General features: G+C 39.5%; 1 protein-coding gene across 8 annotated transcripts in view; it reads left to right on the forward strand.

The window, feature by feature from the left end:
* The window catches only part of PTPRD (protein tyrosine phosphatase receptor type D), a 502,851-nt gene that overhangs the window by 423,839 nt on the left and 59,256 nt on the right, over nt 1-19,756 (forward strand). For all 8 annotated transcript variants that reach the window (XM_078779585.1, XM_068121669.2, XM_068121656.2 and 5 more), the window contains exons 24-27: nt 7,246-7,369; nt 14,091-14,266; nt 15,491-15,610; nt 15,743-15,897. In XM_078779585.1, the coding sequence (XP_078635711.1) occupies nt 7,246-7,369; nt 14,091-14,266; nt 15,491-15,610; nt 15,743-15,897 (575 nt within the window). The remainder of the gene's footprint in view (nt 1-7,245; nt 7,370-14,090; nt 14,267-15,490; nt 15,611-15,742; nt 15,898-19,756) is intronic.

Genomic DNA, 19,756 nt, shown 5'->3' on the forward strand with positions numbered 1-19,756 from the left:
ACAACAGGAAGGATTTTGTGGGTGTCTCACCCAAAGAGAAAAACACAGACATACTAGAACGCCACTCAGTAGAGCGCATACTCCCGCCGTGGGTTTAGTTGGAATAATACGTTTTATTTAACATCCCCTCTCCCCAAAACAATAAATGAAAAAGAAAGTAAGCCCTAACTGTCAGAGAATTTATTTTGATATATCTCGGAATTAGAGGAGAAAAACATCATTTAAGAATAAGAATAAAAGCTTTAATGCAGTAAAACAGCAAAAATCTTTCCCAAAAAAATTTCCAAAAAAAATTCCTGGATCCGGAATAATATCCTGAGCTTCACCAAAAACTAATCAATTCTTCCTTATCCCAAGGGCAATCATCCCACCAACTTTCATCCAAATCCGTTCAGAACTTTTCCAGATATCTTGTTCACGAACATACGAACACACACACACACGGACGGACACGATCGAATGCGTTACTCTCTGGCGGGAGTAATAAACCTGAAAATCGCAGAGCCAGAACCAGAATTATTTATTTGGTCTGGGAAGCCCATGTGAGGTTTCTTCTTCTTCAGCCGCCACAACCCTGGGTGAATATGCGATCTTTTTTTTAAAAAGTTGGAATTTTGCCAAATCTGTTTTATTCGTTTGTTAATATACCTCAGCCATTGACAAATCTGGAACTAAGTCTTTATAAGTTCATCAAATACTGACACCGCGAATGACATTCGCTGAGCTAAATGTTGATATCTCTTCTGAGGTAAAATAAAAAAATTTAAAAAAACAGTTTTAAAGCATTATACGTATCAATTGATACATTTTATATAACGGGGAAACCTAATACACACTTTGGTGGTTTAAAAATGACTAAAATATGTCTTTATTAGAAGAAAAAAAAATGAACATTGAAGATGAATGAATGAATGAATGAATGAATGATCGTTTTAAGGCCATTTTTCCCCGCTGGAGCGGGGGTTAGCCTTGCGGGCCCCATGACAATCATGGTTCCCTGTTTGAGGCAATGTTTTTATGGCCGGATGCCCTTCCTGACGCCAACCCTTGGTCACGCTCTTACGATGCGCAAGGAAGATGACGCTGCTAAAAAAAAATACACCGCTCTAACGCATAACCACGAGTTTAAACTACATTTTCAACAAAAATGAAAACTATTTTCATATCACAATGTTAAATATAGAATATATAGAAGATAATGTTAAAAGAAAAAGAGCCCTATCTTCCAATGGTAAAAAAAATCCTTCAAAAAATTCCTGGATCGGGAATAATATCCTGAGCTTCACCAAAAACTAATCAATTCTTCCTTATCCCAAGAGCAATCATCCCACCAACTTTCATCCAGATCCGTTCAGAACTTTTCCAGATATCTTGTTCACAAACACACGGACACACACACACACGGACACGAGTGAATGCATTACTCCGAGGCGGGAGTACAAATGGAAGTACGCCATGCCGCAAGTGCTGCATTATTTTATTAATGCATTCAATATGCAGATGGTTTATTGGCAAAATTTCATTCCACATGATGAATTTAGTACATCTAATGAGATCTGCTAAAGTGGTCTGGTCTTTGATTCTGCACACAAATGCATTGGATGTGGGAATGATGATTTTAAGCCAGCTGTGGCATGCCCTTCCTCCTTCCAGGCTTTCTGCCTCACGTCCTGTAGGCACAACTGCTAAAATTATGTCGTGTAGCACTTGGATCTTGTTTAAAATAGTATGAAACACAAAATGTTTTCCACAATTGTCTGGGGACTTGATCAATAACAATGTTTAGTTGCATTCAGCATCATCACCTGCAGCCATAACAACACCCAGAAATTTGCTCATGATTAAATAATGGAATGCGGTTTGCTATTTTCGCAGCTTAATGTGTGGAATTGTACACTCCATCTTGGATATTTTGAGCTTCTTCTAAGGAACTACTGATATTATTTGGAAGAAACATTCCAGAAAACTGTTCGGAAGAACTATTTATACTTTTGAACAAAGATTAATAAAACAGGTTCTAAAGTTGCAAGATAGTGAGAAAATAGTTCTTCAAATGAATTAATCCATGCATTCTTTGAATGTTCACCACAGATTAGCAGGATTTGCAGGAGAACCACACACTAATATGTTATCAAAGAGATGACAATTTTTTTTCGGTCTTTCATATCATGTGATTTCATAAAGACCAATTCTGCATCATCGTTAAGCAACGTAGTCCATAGTAGTAGTAGTCCACATAGTAGGCCCATAGCAACGGCTGTTTCTGTTATGTTGACACTGATAAAAGCAATTTTTTCAAATCTTGAAGATACGTGGAAGCTATAATTGGAGATAATGATGCTCACCCGGGCAGGGGTGGTGAAGTCAAATCTTGCCATACTGCACTCTGTAGTTATGTAGGGAAACCATTTTTCCGATGAATCCCAACTGAAATGAATAGGAATATAATGATGTCTGTATTTTCTCACTTTCAGGAGGTTACAGTTATATTGCAATTATATTTCAACCATACTGTCAAAGTTGTCATTGTTTCTCACCACAGCATTTTCCTTGTGGCCTTCATTAAAGGTCACAGTTTGCTGGTTTTCTTCATGCACGCTTTGCACCAATCAGATATTAACTTCAATGTGATGTAAATTCAAACATACACCAAGTAGGTGTACAACATAATTGACAATTTCATTTTTGTTTCATTAATTTCTAACCTGGCTTCTTTGCTTTTCTTCTCCAACACCATATCAAGTCCTTTTGGTTTACATTTATAAATGTATCTCACATTTTTACCTCCGCCACCTAAGGTGGGCAGAGGTTATGTTTTTTACCCCTGTATGTCTGTTTGTTTGTCTCTCTGTGAACAGGATATCTCCAAAAAAAATTATGGATTCAGCTGAAATTTGGTGGTGAGGATGGGTGTGTGACATGGAAGAATCGATTCGATTTTGGTGAAGATCTGAATATGGTTTCGGATATGATAATTATTTATTTTTTTAAGTGAGTCTTCACCATTGAGGGATAGGGCGAAAACCGACACATAGAACGATATCTCAAAACGTGATGGATGGATTCAGACAAAACTATGTGGACAGGTTCGGTATGTGATGAGGACAATTAGGTTCGATTTTAGTGAAAATGTGAATCCGGATCCAGATCTGATAATAATTTTTCGAGTGATTCTTCACCATTGAGTGATGTGGCCAAAACTATATATCGCAATAGCAGGAGTACCCGGCATCGACAGGGGGTGTGAGTGGGGTGGAGGCAGGAGAGGAAGGGGTGAGGAAAGGAGTGGGGGCTGTGGAAGGGGGAGGGGAGGTGAGGGGAGAGTGAGGGGAAATATATACTTTGGGGGGGGGGGGGTGGCTTTGACAGGCGCCTCCATTTTGGGGGAGGGGGGGAAGGGGGGGAAGGGAAGGAGGAAAATTTTCCCGAAGAGTGCCTCATAACCTCGGTGTTACTCAGGTAAAAAAAGGAAATTGTAATACCCTCTGCCACCATCACCAGGTGGCGCGACACGGTACACATTTACATGGAGAATTTACGCCCCTCTCCCGGTCCCCCACACCCCCAAATGAGGCTGCGGCCACATAGCCTATGTTACCCCCCAGACAAAGTTGTATTTGTATATGTACCCCAAGTAAAGTACAAAAGCGTTTATAGCTGGAGTACCCGGCGTTGCTCAAGCGAAAAAAACATTAACATATTTGAAATGAGGGAAAATATAATGGAAAAGCTATTACATCCAAATCAGAATCCATCACAAATGTCAAATCATCTCTTTACCTTTTTGTTGAATATCTGCTGGTGATATTTTTTTTTGTTTTTTTTTATTTTGTATACAAGATCGAGGCTCGTGAAAGAGCGAACATTAATCACACAGAAAGACAAACAGACACATAAAACAAATAACATCGGGAGCGGTAGACAAGATGGGGAGAGAGGGGGAAGGACACAAACACACCATTTGAGAGCAGGGACCGAGAGACATGGAGACATCGAGAGAACTGTGGGAGGGAGAGGGCTTTGGGGGGGAGGCATGGGAAGGGGGGGGGGTGGGAGAGGTATAAAACATATGGACACTGCCAGGACTTCCAGGAAAGAAGTTGGAATTTCAACCAAGGTGGATCTGGGGTGAATTAGTGGGGGTAGAAAAGATCAAGGTTTTGGATGGGGGAAGATAAGAGATGGTGGTGAACAGCTGTTTTAAAGACCTGGATGGAGGAGTGTGATTGAAGTGAGTGTGGGAGTTTGTTCCAGAGGCGGGAGAAAAGAGGAATGAAACAGTGAAGGTGAGCAGAGAGCCGAGATTTCGGCAGTTTAACCATCAGAGGGTGGCTGGCAGATCTTGTGCGACCTGTAGGAATATTTGGGGGACAGAGCACAGAGAGAGCTGGGGGAGCAAGGCCGGAGAGGAGTCGGTAGAAGACAGAAAGACCACCTACCTGCCTGCGGTGAGTGAGTGAAAGGCCCTCAGAGATAGCTTCATCGCGGGAGATTCCAATGATTCTGATTGTGCCGTTCATCTCGTTTCTGAGTTAAGTATGATGATATGCCGGAAGAAGAAGATGAAGAAGCCTTACCACAACTACAACCGCTTCCAAAATTGTTTTACTATTTGTGTTCAAATGTCTGGTGATTATTTTGTATTTATTTAAGCAAATGTGTACTTTTATATAACTGTCATTAATCAAAAAGGCTTAGGCACTTTCGAGTGATTAAAAAAAAAATCCAAAAAAACGAACTTTTCTTTTCAAAATATATGTATATATTTTTGCCTAAAACACTCCCAGGCGCTCACTGATGAACTCTGAAAGTTTGACGAAGATACGTTCAGCTATCTCTGAGAAAAATGGCAACACACAGACACAGACAGACAGACCAACGGCTTTCTTTTATCGTAGACTAGCCGAAAGCACCCGGCGTTTCCCGGGTTCCTTTTGAATGAATTTACTCGCGGCCGTAGAAAATTGACTACTATAATTCAGCTCAGCTTTTAATTGTGAAATGGGCCCGGCCTGGCCGAGGTGGCCTCGACCGGTCTCGCCACCCAGTCTATAACCTTCCCGGGGCCCGCCCCAACATTTTTTGTTCTTTTTGAATGAATTTACTACTATAATTCAGCTTTTACTCACGGCCGTAGAAGATTGACTACTATAATTCAGCTTTTACTCGCGGCCGTTGAAGATTGACTCCTATAATTCAGCTCAGCTTTTAATTGCGAAATGGGCCCAGCCTGCGGCCGAGGTGGCCTCGACTGGCCTTGCCACCTAGCCTATAACCTTCCCGGGGCCTGTCCCGACATTTTTAGTTCTTTTTGAATGAATTTACTACTATAATTCAGCTTTTACGCACGGCCGTAGAAGATTGACTACTATAATTCAGCTTTTACTCGCGGCCGTTGAAGATTGACTACTATAATTCAGCTCAGCTTTTAATTGCGAAATGGGCCCAGCCTGCGGCCGAGGTGGCCTCGACTGGCCTTGCCACCTAGCCTATAACCTTCCCGGGGCCTGTCCCAACATTTTTTGTTCTTTTTGAATGAATTTACTACTATAATTCAGCTTTTACTCACGGCCGTAGAAGATTGACTACTATAATTCAGCTTTTACTCACGGCCGTTGAAGATTGACTACTATAATTCAGCTCAGCTTTTAATTGCGAAATGGGCCCAGCCTGCGGCCGAGGTGGCCTCGACTGGCCTTGCCACCTAGCCTATAACCTTCCCGGGGCCTGTCCCGACATTTTTAGTTCTTTTTGAATGAATTTACTACTATAATTCAGCTTTTACTCACGGCCGTAGAAGATTGACTACTATAATTCAGCTTTTACTCGCAGCCGTAGAAGATTGACTACTATAATTCAGGTCAGCTTTTAATTGCGAAATTGGGTCAGCCCGGCCGAGGCGGCCTCGACCGGCCTCGCCACCTAGCCTATAACCTTCCCAGGGCCCGTCCCGACATTTTTTGTTTCAGAGGTTTCCTCCTATCTTTCACTGTTCAGGAGATTAGCGCGTGCCGACAAACAAACAAACAAACAAAAACTTTCTTTTATATATATAGATATAGAAGATAGATAGATCGATGATGTTTTAAAAATTTGTGATGACTTATGACAAAACTTAGTGGATGAGTTTGTTAGGTGACAGGAACAAGTGTACTCGATTTTGGTTCAGGTCTGAATCGGGCCTATCAGTGGGATACAAAACATTAACTTCAGACTGGCAGAAGTACCAAGTGCGGTTCTAGTTATGACTGTCATAAGGCTCAGTGTTGATATTAGAAACATAGCTAAAAATAAGCCAAGGATTTAAATGATTCACCCATTACTCGTCAACTTTGAACTTGTTCAAAAAACAAGAAAAGGATTCATTACTTGTATGGGATTCTTCCAACTAATAGGATCAATGATTCACATTTTCTGAGCAAATACACATCCATGAGCATCGACTTGGATTGAAAAAGAATATTAAAGAAAAAAAATCTATAAAAATTTTTTTTTTTTAAACATTACACGAATACATCCGTTGGGCCTCCGAGGCCCAATGGCTGCATTTATGTAGGATTTTTGACGCCAGAATCTAAGGGTTAAAGAGGACAAAAGTTTGGGAAATTTGAACTTTGTTTCAAAACCTAGTCAGGTCCTTTGTATTTTACATACATGACAAAATATCGTTTTAGCTTTTGTTGTATGGCACTCTCAATTGTTTCACATTCCCACTTCCCAGGAACCTTCTTCAATAATGGAAGGTATATGGTTAAGATGAACTAATCAGTGATTGAGATTACTCATGTTTAGTCACTTTTGGATATGTAATAATCATGCACTTTGCTATCTTGTTTTTGGTATGCTGGTTTCTGCACCACAAAACGAAAACAACAAATTCTTCACCTCGTGTTACTTTCAATGTGTCCGTTTTATGAATTTCATTCATCTCTACTCTCTCCTCTGTTTTTTTCTCTTTTTTTTCTCTTTCCCTCTGTTTTTCTCTTTTTCGTTATTTTTTTAGACAGATTTCTCCCTTCCGCGTCTCACGTTGGAATGCCAGATCCATGTTCATTGAAATAATGGAAAATGTAACGTTTATTTTTAATTGGTATTGTAAATTGGTTTACATTCAGTTATTTCCCTGCTTGGGCTTTCCAAATGGAGGTTTAATATGTGTTGGATTAGTTCCTTCTTCTCATTCATTGCAATCCACTTCACTTTTCACTTCCTGACCTCCCGTAATTCTTCCTTTCATCACCTCAGTCTATCGATCCGGGACAGCAGTTTACATGGGACAACTCAAACCTGGATGTGAATAAACCGAAAAACCGTTACGCCAACGTCATTGCCTACGATCACTCACGTGTTATCCTGGCACCATTGGAAGGTAAACATAACATGCTGCTGTTGTGAAAGTTGCTCATTAAACCAGAAAAGAATGCAACTGCATGACCGTTTTGCTCGAATGCAGTAATCACTGTCTTCATGATCTTCTATTTTAAAATTATAACTCTGTGATGCCTATGATGTTATAACAATCATAAGTATATATGTACAGTATATATATTTTTATATCAGGGCATTACAATAAGTTTATATGTTAACATTGTACACATTACTTTTTATTGAATATGATGATGTTGTTTGTTGTTATTATTATTTGTTGTTATTTAGTTGAAGAATAGTTGAGCAGCTGCATACTCTCCTCTGATCTGTCTAGTCTGAGATGACAATCCTTGCAGAATCCAATTTACTAAAACTGCATTCAGATGCAAGGCCAGCACAGGGCTTTGTATGCAAGGCCAGCACAGGGCACAGGGCAGGGCATTCTGTCCTTCAGAACGTCTGTAAAGCCAATGTATTCTGCAGTATAGATGTTGCAAAAAGAATTCCCATGTTATACTTCACACAAGAGTAGGCCTTGTGCAGATATCCAGTACAAATTTAATAATTTTGTGTATGGCTCATTGAAAGAGTTGTAGCCACTTTGCTTCAGTAGGATTTTTCCTGGTCTGTAACCACTGAGGTTGCCTACCAGGTTGAACTAATTGAGCTGTGAATAAATCAGATTGTTATTATTTAATTTGCATATTCAAATGTTTTTTCCTTTAGCCTGATTTCTGATTTCTAAAATTTGATAAAATTGTGCATGCACGAAAACGTGCCATGGAATAGCTGTTCAGCAGTGGTGGAGACACCTCTGTGCCAGCAAAACTTGGCAATTGGGAGGAAGAGAAAGAACCTCTGTAGTTTCAGCTAGCTGCAAAGTCATTTAAATTCTTTAATGCAAAGCAGTATGCTGGCTGCATTATTCATAAACCATTTTGCTTGTGTGATGAGTGAGATTTTTCGAGGATACTGGCATGTGTGGTTTTGGTCTGTAAAAATTACTATCGTATATTTAATTTCCACATGAGAGTACTTGCAGATGAGACAACTAATTTGACATCATGACAGAATAATGATACGCCTTACAAAGCTGGAGGCTGCGGAAGTGATGTACCTGCAAATATAGGATTTTTTTTTTATCACGGTAATGGTTTACAGGACTTATGCATCCATGTACCCTACCCATCCTATATCCTTTTATGATGTACTCATACATTCATCGTTCTACCAAAGTAGCCTTCATACAATTGTCAGCCTTAACACAAGTGGCCTGTCAGTCAAGTAATGCTCTAGAAAAGTTCATATAAAGGGATGCCCTAGATCTGGCAAATATACAGTACTTCTTCATTCAGCTGTATGAATTAAATTGGCACCCCTTTACATGAACTTTTCTATAGCATTACTTGGTTCCTCCTAAGAACACAAGGGTAGTCCAGCATGCACACGAGATTTTTTGAATACCCCTTATTTTGTATTGTTTGGCATTTTCTATAAGCTGTGGAATGTCCCTTCTTTTCTCTGCTTTGCCACATGGCACATACCCTTCTATAAATGGGCCTTTGCTATGCCACTGGCATTTTACCCAATAATACACTTTCCACTTTTCCCCTGCCTGCATCCTCCCACCTCTCAGCCCAAGAATAACTTGAAAACCTTTACAGAAGTAAATGAATTGCATTGCATGCACGTGCTATAAGGAAAGCAAAATACTCAACAGGGGCGTCGAGAGGGGGTGTCGGGGGGTAGAGGGGTCGCTGCTTTTGGGCCCGGGGTCCGTTGAGGGGCCCGAGCATCTCCTGTAATTTTTTTTAACAGTACAGTGAAACCTCTCATCGGCTCATCCTCATTTCCTCATCGTTACATTTAAACCCAGAAGCTGATTTTGCTTTCCTTGCTGACTTTCTCTCTGGAAACGAAACACCATTTACCACTGTTAATGGTACAGTTTCAAACTTTACAGAAAATGATTATTAACCAGTAATATGCATTATAAAGAAATGGGTTCACAAATTGTTTCCCCTTTGTCCAAAAAAAATTATTCACAATCTTCTCATATATTTTTTCCAATCTTATGGAGAAATAGTGTTCAAGTCGAGTGTGCGAATTGACTCGATTGGTCCAAACGTCCCACTATCTCCTTTATTTTCGATCATACGGCTAAATAAAAGTGACCATTTGTTTTCTTTTTCAAGTTTTTTGTTTTTCATTAAAGAAAGTTCCTTAAAAAGTTATAAAAGAGAGAAAGGGTGGGGTTGGGGTGGTGGCCCCGAGGTTGTTTTCCTCGCCCCTGCTCGTCAACGGAAAATAAATATTTCTCAAATCTCCACTTGAATCTTATTTTATTCAATTTTCAATCATTTACTGCACTGAATCAATACATCGTTCATTAATGCTGTCAATGTATCCTTATTGATGACTGTGAGGGTTTTTCTAATATCCTGCTTTGATTTTCTTGCATTATTTGCTTTGTTATTATACACTTTATTATTTGCATGAGTCGTTATAAAAAATATTTAGAACTCTCAAATCTGGCAAATGTGGCATTATTAGACCAAAAGTTATTCAATATATTTTATAATAACATATATCTGTTGTGTAATTGTGAAAAATATCAAATGGAGAAGGTAGGGGAGGGAGGGTTCATAATGTTCTCAGCTTAAAAAACTGTGGCGAATCAGGTGTCAGGCGGAAGCCAAAGTCCAATTAACCTTCTCAGCTGTCACAGCTATCACGCACGAAACATGCATTTTTCTTATTGATGTTCAGCCGAAATCCTTTATGAAACCCGCGCGTACGTTATGATGCATTCACTTCTTTCAAGGATGATCAGAAAATAAATGCGTAAGATCTTTGTGGCACATCTTTTTATTGCATTTTGTTTTTCCTAAGGCAATTAAGAGGATTATAAAAGCAAAAACTTTCCACATTTAGCAATTGAGCCAAAACTATTAATTTCCAGCAGGACATTTTTGCAGTACATTCTAACATTCTAATTAGCAGATTGTGGAAGGCATTGAATCGTGTATAGCTCCACTTTTGCGCAACTCTTGTTGAATTGTCATTGCAAAGAAATAACATTCATCCACTGTTTCACAAGTCATACCATATTCTTCAAAATCATATCGTTATCCCTTATTCCAAAATTGGATAAAATATTTGTGTCTGCAGATACAGCTGTGCAAGTTCTTCGCATGACACAGGGTGACCCAAAAAACCCCAGAACCCGTACTATTTAATATAAAATCCTCATTTATCACTCGAATGACACAATTGTTGGCACATATTATCTTGGAATCGCCAGAACCGACCATGCATAAATGACGTGCCCCCAAATGTTTGCCACGGTGCTGCAAGCACACTTGGATTTGACAGGCAAGATGGTTGATCACTTTTGACATATTCCGCAGTATTAATTAAGTTAATTTATCGATAAATTGGTGCTATGAGTTATTTAATGGATTGTGGCCTTCCTCTGTCGATGTCGTCCTTCAGATAGTCCAAAAGATGGTGATGACAGATCAGATGAGTGTGGGGCCCATTCAACAGCAAGTCTTTGACTGATGGCTCTGTCACCAAAGTGCGTGTTGAGTCATTTCAGTGAATCAATTGAAGTGCGGGGAATGTATGTTTTTTGCAGCAGTTTCAACAGGATGGAATGGCTCCATCCAATCGAAACCAATGTTTCTCTCTCTCTCTCTCTCTCTCTCTCTCTCTCTCTCTCTCTCTCTCTCTCTCTCTCTCTCTCTCTGTCTCTGTCTCTGTCTCTGTCTCTGTCTCTCTCTCTCTCTCTCTGTCTCTCTCTCTGTCTCTCTCTCTGTCTCTCTCTCTCTCTCTCTCTCTCTCTCTCTCTCTCTCTCTCTCTCTCTCTCTCTCTGTCTCTCTCTCTGTCTCTCTCTCTCTCTCTCTCTCTCTCTCTCTCTCTCTCTCTCTCTCTCTCTCTCTCTCTCTCTCTCTCTCTCTCTCTCTCTCTCTCTCTCTCTCTCTCTCTCTCTCTCTCTCTCTCTCTCTCTCGTGACCCCTCTGTGGCTGTCTAAGGCCCTCCAACACTTCCCAAGAACATGGATGTAACGTTACATTTTGACAGTCAATGTCTTGCCTGTGTCGTCCTCAAGCCAGAAAGGGCCGAAGATTCCATGTTTACTGATTGAAACCCAGGCAGTGCATTATTCTCAGTGGAGAGGTCAGTCGGGCACTAGATGGGGGCTGGGGTGTCGATCCACAGTATACGCAGTTCTAGCAGTTGATCTGCCCATTAAGAAGAAAATGGGCCTCATCAGAAAACCAGACATTGTCAAGGAAGTTTGGCCTTTCCTCAAATCTTGTCAAATCTTGTCTGGAACCACAAGCACATTGTCACTTTTCTGCATATGGGCAGAAAGTCAGTCAGTCAGTACAGTCAGTCTGTGTTTAATCTGAATTATGTATGGAAACAGTTTCCCATCATAGATGAGAATTCCTCTCACTGATTCACGTGATAATGAAAGCTCTTGACTCCGATGCCTGAGAGATTTCTGCGGGCTTCATCCCACTGAATCACGAACAAGGTCAATGTTCTCAGGAGATATTACATCTTGAGGACGTCCCAAATGTGTTGGTCCTCCAGCACCCTTACTGTTGAGATTTGCGACAGTGCCTTTTTCTCTGAACTTTTTGACCCGGATAAATATCCGTGACTTGCAGGGAGCAGTTTAAGTTCCAAACTCGCATTTCAACTCGATTTGTCTTCTTATCGGAGTCCGTTTTAAGAACAATATCTGCAGAATTAATCGTTTGTCTAATTATTCATGTGGCAACTTTAAAAAGGGAAGAATCATCACCAACTTTCGTAGTCTGTCTTGTGGTTAACTCTTCTTCAATCAACTGAAAAAAAACAAGAGATTGTCATTAGTAAGATGGAATATATTAGATAAAAGGTGGGCGAATACATTTGGAGGGAACCACTGTATTTTACACGAGTGATATAACTGACAAGGACATTCGGTGATAATGGACACGAGTTTGGTTTGACCTCTATCTTGCATTGCTCAATTCTAACCTTCATGGTACTTTAATTATTCCAGAAGCTGATGGGATGTGAGCTGTAATTAGGGGAACATAGGTACCCTATTGAAATTGCTAAGATTATTATTATTATTATGATTCCATGACATTTGTTGGCCACTTACAGGTCAAACCATTCATCGTAGGAACTTGAAACTTTGACCATATATGGTATACCACTTCACTTGATGCATATCCTTGGTATGACGTAGGTCACATGACATGGTGGCCATATTGGATTTCATGAAACTTTTGAAATGTCTTCATTTTTCAATCGATTCAATTGAAACTTAGAGCACTTATGGTATGCCAATTTACTTGATGTATATACTAAGGATGATGTCATAGGTCACTTGACAAGGTGGCCATATTGGATTGCATGAAAACTTTTGAAACACATCTCTCCTACATTTTTCAATCAATTCAGTTCAAACTTCGATCGATTCAAATGACTCTGGTGCGCACTTGCCCAATCAGGGTTGGGCGTCTTGATCCCCGGATAATTAGTGCTCACAGTTTTAATTAATTATATTACTGCCCATGTAAATACAAAGAAAGATTGCATGTTTGCCAATTTAACTATTATTACGGTTTATTTTTGCATCAATACCTTAGCTATATCAGTCTGCCAGTATTTTATTGCAAAAGTTAAAAGTTTAATTCTACTATTGAAAAGTTTAGGTCATTAGTGTTGGTGCTAACAATGCAAAGTTGCAGGATATAGTGTAACTTTAGGGCAATATTCCCCGAATTGCATAAATCTACACAACTACAATTTTAACAAGGTTGTTAATATTGATGGATTTAATCATGGATGCTCCTAAACATACTTTTTTGAGCTATTGTATTGTGATTGCTTTTGTTGGTGTTGTTTGCATCGATTCACATTACTAAGTCACTCCATAACCACAAAAGAGTAAATCATAATCTTTAGCAGTTTGAGTGTTAATGTGAAGCACTGATAAAGATGATGGTGTTGTTACTTATTTTGCTTCAATAATTTTGTACACAGTGTATGTAGTGCCCAAGATAACTATATTTTGTGCATCATTATTGGCAATAACACTGGTTATAGTAAAGCATCTTACGGTGTGATACATGGATATTCCTATCCTTGATGGAATTCCATTTTCATCAGTGATGTTTTTACTACTTGTATGGTCATCTTATTCTGTACGAATGAATAATCTAATTCAAGTACACAAAATCCACATTTTGTTTTGATCCATGAATGAATATGATGTATTGCTGAAAATCTAGGTAACTACTTATAACCTCAAAAAAGTGATTTACCTATTTCAACAGTTCTTGTGTAAATGAATGGCCTGGAAGTATGCACTCTCGCTTCTAAGCTATGTAGCCTGGTTTTGAATGCCGACCCAGATATAAACTGTCACCCTGGTGTTTCACAGGCAGTGTGAGTGCCGTCCCTCGGATGGACGTTAAACTGGGCGTCGGCCCATCTGCTGGCCTTAGTTGGTGTACACTAAAGACCGCATGGTGTCCTTTGCAAAGAGTAGGCGAGCAATCATCAAAATCAGGAAACTACTTTAGTGGCACCACCACTCTGCAAAGAGTGTGGTACATCAGACAGACAGACAGACAGAGAGAGTATAAATGGAGATGCAATTTGAATGTGTTAACAAGAATCAACTGACAATCTTCCTTCTTGTCGGCAGCTGTACCTGGGAGTGATTACATCAACGCAAATTACATGGATGGTTATCGGCGGCAGAACGCATACATCGCAACTCAGGGTCCCCTCCCAGAGACCTTCGCAGATTTTTGGCGTATGGTCTGGGAGCAACGCAGCGCTACTGTGGTCATGATGACCAAACTTGAAGAAAGATGCCGGGTTAGACACACATGATGCGTACAAATATTATCTGGTGGAAGTGGAGATGGAGTTTTATGGAAAGAAAACTTTATGTGGAAAGATTGGCACGAGTATGAGATTACGTTGGATGCTGGTGGTGAAAGTTTTCAGCAAGAAAAATTGGGAGTTAGGTAACAGAACAAAAACAATTTATGGATCGTTAATGTTTAATTGCGATATTTCATTGGCAGAAGACACAATATCTGCCATCTAGTGAAAGGCTTTTCAGGGAAGCAGGAGAGTTTCACGAGTAACACTATGTGTTGCATTACCAATTTGTACAGCATGCACATCTGAGTTGGAGTCCATCAAGTGGGCCACTGAAGCATTAAAGACCCAATTTTAGTAGAACCATTGAGCACTTAAATGTGTTGTCTTATCATATCCAGAGTTTATTACTCAGATTCTACTTTGAGTACTTGATGGATGACATTGTAATCTCTGGTGATCAAGTGATTGGCAGTAATTAATTTTACTTAGGGTTGTCAAAGGTGGATGGAAAAGGAAATATGGAGAAAGATCTATAGTATATGATTAATTATGATTGTCGAAATAACACTGAGGAAATATTAGATAGAAGCAGAGACGCATCGCATATGGGATGTTGGGATGAGTCACATTAATATGGATGATGAGGGTGACGCATTTAAAGAGGATTGTTTATCACTTAGTACAGCTGGGAGCAGAATCGTGGGCTTGGTGACTTCAGTGGATGGTGGTCTTTGTTGCCCGGTTAGAATCTTTTTTTAGAATAACATTTCAGTCCTTGCCAACTTCATTTCTCAGTATCTCATCTTTCTTTTGAGTGTCTGGCTGCTCATCCTCACCATCCATCAATCCCTGCACCCCCAGCGCTCCTGCCTCTCCTGTTCTCCTCTGCACCCCCACCATGCCTTCTTTCTGTCTCTCTCATGTCAGGCAAGAGCTCTGCTGTGTGCCATGGGTGGAGTGAATCTTACTTTGCTTGCCATCGCTCTGCTTTACCATCATTTTGCTTTCGTGTGCTTTGTTGTTGGAGCCGAGCTGAGACTTTATCTAACCAGTTCAATGATGCTTGATGCTCCGCCTTGGCCATTAGACATGCCACTTATTTGCCTTTGCTGGTGTTTGATATTATTTTTCACTTGCATGGCAGTAATGGAAGATACGATCATTGTAACGGATATAGCATTTGATATATACGGCATATCTGTTTTTCTTCAGGTCAAGTGTGATCAGTACTGGCCTAGCCGTGGTACTGAGACGTATGGCCTTGTGCAAGTGACATTGTTAGATACTATGGAGCTGGCAACTTATGCTGTTCGCACTTTTGCCCTGCAGAAGGTGAGCATCGTTCACACCTTAGCTCATTGCGTATGGAATAGTTGTTAAAAAGTATTGATGATTTTTGGCACACACTCAAATCCGTTTTGTCACAGATTCTCCTTCTCTGAAAATTAAAATTTGTTCCAACAGGCCGGTTCCAATGAAAAACGAGAAGTTCGACATTTTCAGTTCACAGCTTGGCCTGATCATGGTGTGCCAGAGTACCCAACTCCATTCCTCGCATTCTTACGGAGAGTAAAGGCTTGCAACCCTCCTGATGCTGGGCCTATGGTTGTGCACTGCAGGTAAATGCTTGGTGACTATCTTTTCCCATTATGGAGTCATCTCAATGTGATGTACGCAGATACGTGTGGGGGTTGGGGCGGAGAGGGAGCGGGGGGAGGGAGGGGCAAGTAATTTGAGGAAAGGAAGAAAAAGAGGAGAATGAGCATATGTCAGGAGAGGGGGTAAATAGATGCAAGTGAAGAATAATATATGGGACACACAGCAAGTTGTGGCAAAATATGGTTTGGTGGGGTTGGGGAATCTTTTTGACAAAATTGCAAATTCATCATGTTATCTATTGATCCCAGTTGCTTAATTGATGTTACTCACCATTTTCAGTAATTGCAAAAAATACTTTGTGTCTTGTAATGCCTTTGAGCGAGTACTTATGAGAAATAATAATAAATTTGAAAATGATCAAAACACTCAATCCTGATGTAGAGAACCAAAGTTCACGTCCAATATACCATATATTTGTCCATTATTTACTTATTTACTTATGACAAATAATAATAACTTTGAAAATGGTCAAAACACTCAATCCTGATGTAGAGAACCAAAGTTCACGTCCAATATACCATATATTTGTCCATTATTTACTTATTTACTTATGAGAAATAATAATAAATTTGAAAATGATCAAAACACTCAATCCTGATGTAGAGAACCAAAGTTCACGTCCAATATACCATATATTTGTCCATTATTTACTTATTTACTTATGACAAATAATAATAAATTTGAAAATGGTCAAAACACTCAATCCTGATGTAGAGAACCAAAGTTCACGTCCAATATACCATATATTTGTCCATTATTTACTTATTTACTTATGACAAATAATAATAAATTTGAAAATGGTCAAAACACTCAATCCTGATGTAGAGAACCAAAGTTCACATCCAATATACCATATATTTGTCCATTATTTACTTATTTACTTATGACAAATAATAATAAATTTCAAAATGATCAAAACACTCAATCCTGATGTAGAGAACCAAAGTTCACGTCCAATATACCATATATTTGTCCATTATTTACTTATTTACTTATGACAAATAATAATAAATTTGAAAATGATCAAAACACTCAATCCTGATGTAGAGAACCAAAATTCACATCCAATATACGATATATTTGTCCATTATTTACTTATTTACTGATGACAAATAATAATAAATTTGAAAATGATCAAAACACTCAATCCTGATGTAGAGAACCAAAGTTCACGTCCAATATACCATATATTTGTCCATTATTTACTTATTTACTTATGACAAATAATAATAAATTTGAAAATGGTCAAAACTCAATCCTGATGTAGAGAACCAAAGTTCACATCCAATATACCATATATTTGTCCATTATTTACTTATTTACTTATGACAAATAATAATAAATTTCAAAATGATCAAAACACTCAATCCTGATGAAGAGAACCAAAGTTCACGTCCAATATACCATATATTTGTCCATTATTTACTTATTTACTTATGACAAATAATAATAAATTTGAAAATGATCAAAACACTCAATCCTGATGTAGAGAACCAAAGTTCACGTCCAATATACCATATATTTGTCCATTATTTACTTATTTACTTATGACAAATAATAATAAATTTGAAAATGATCAAAACACTCAATCCTGATGTAGAGAACCAAAATTCACATCCAATATACGATATATTTGTCCATTATTTACTTATTTACTTATGACAAATAATAATAAATTTGAAAATGGTCAAAACTCAATCCTGATGTAGAGAACCAAAGTTCACGTCCAATATACCATATATTTGTCCATTATTTACTTATTTACTTATGACAAATAATAATAAATTTGAAAATGATCAAAACACTCAATCCTGATGTAGAGAACCAAAGTTCACGTCCAATATACCATATATTTGTCCATTATTTACTTATTTACTTATGACAAATAATAATAAATTTGAAAATGGTCAAAACTCAATCCTGATGTAGAGAACCAAAGTTCACATCCAATATACCATATATTTGTCCATTATTTACTTATTTACTTATGACAAATAATAATAAATTTCAAAATGATCAAAACACTCAATCCTGATGAAGAGAACCAAAGTTCACGTCCAATATACCATATATTTGTCCATTATTTACTTATTTACTTATGACAAATAATAATAAATTTGAAAATGATCAAAACACTCAATCCTGATGTAGAGAACCAAAATTCACATCCAATATGCGATATATTTGTCCATTATTTACTTATTTACTGATGACAAATAATAATAAATTTGAAAAATTTGAAGTCTCTGATTCCTTAATATCTCTTCCTGGTTACTCCCTCCTCCGGTATGATAGACCTGAGCCTCGTCCTGGTGGTGGGGTGGCTATCTTTATCAAAAACTCTCTGCCTCACTCTCCTTGCACTGCCCTCTCTCCACCCCACCCCCAGGAATACCTCTGGCTATGGCTTCCTCTCCGCTCCCACCTTTTGTTCAAATGTGTTCTGTACCGTCCTCCAAACAGTGATGACTCCATTTACATTTCACTGTCTGACAACATGGACCAACTTCTATCCACTCATCCCAACTCTCTCTTCCTCATATGTGGTGACTTCAACTGTCATCATGCCAGCGGGTTGGGTGTGGGTTCCTCTCTCACCAGTCATGGCACCTCAGCAAAGGACTTCTGTGACTCACTGGGATTGACACAATCTGTCAATTTCCCGAACCGGATCTCAGCCAATGGAGTATCTTCTCTTCTGGACTTGGTTATGACAAACTTCCCTGCTAATGTCTGCTGCTCTTCTTCTGCTTCAATCGGTTCTTCTGATCATGTGCTTGTTAAAGTGGACATCTCTCTGGCCATTCTCAGAGAGCCTCCTCAGCATCGACGAGTCTGGCATTTCACTCAGGCCGACTGGGATGGTCTTCAAGCAGCCATCAATCATCTGGATTGGTCTCCCATCTCCACTGCCTCTGACATCAATTCTTCCTGGGAATTCTTCCAAAGCAAACTGCTCTCTCTCATGCACAGATTTATCCCATCTCGTCTTCAGTTGTCTTACCCTTCCTCCCGTCCATGGTACACTGAATCTTGTGGTGAGGCAGTTGCCCTGAAACAACTTGCCTTTGCCTCTTGGAAGGCTAATCCAACTGAAGGCAATCTCAGTTCCTTCCACCAAGCTCGGAACAAGTGTGTGTCTACCCTCAGGAGTGCCAGGAAGCACTATCTCTCCACACTCAAGATTGAACTCTCAAACCTGTCTCCTTCCTCCAAATCCTGGTGGCGTCTGACAAAGCCGAATGCCTCAACTCTGTGTTTGCCTCAAAATCTTGTGTCCCAAACCCATCTCTCTCTGTTCCCACCTTTCCCAGTCGAACCCAACTGCTCCTGGACTCTGTGTCCTTCTCTCCTGCCAAGGTGGGGGAGTTTTTGTCAAACCTCGACTCTGATTCTGCAACTGGACCAGACGGCATCCGCCCACGGGTCCTAAAATCCTGCTCTCCCACTCTATCTCACCCTCTCTCTGTTCTTTTCACCCTCTCTTTTGCTCAAGGTCATCTTCCAGCATCCTGGAAATCAGCAAACATTACCGCTTTACACAAAAAAGGTGCAAAAACAGATCCTTGCAACTACAGACCAATCAGCCGGCTCCCAATTATCAGCAAAGTCATGGAATCCATCATTGCTTCGGATATGAAATCTTTCCCTCTTCTCCAATGGCCTGATCTATGATCATCAATTTGGTTTCAGACCAGGTCACTCTACTCTGGACATGCTGCTTCTGCTGTCTCAACAATGGATGGAGGTCCTCAATGCCAAACAGGAAATCAGAGCTGTCTCCCTTGACATATCACGTGCCTTCGATACGGTCTGGCA

The sequence above is a fragment of the Myxine glutinosa genome, chromosome 1, assembly GCF_964187855.1.
Source record: "Myxine glutinosa chromosome 1, kmMyxGlut1.1, whole genome shotgun sequence".
Classification (NCBI taxonomy): Eukaryota; Metazoa; Chordata; class Myxini; order Myxiniformes; family Myxinidae; genus Myxine; species Myxine glutinosa.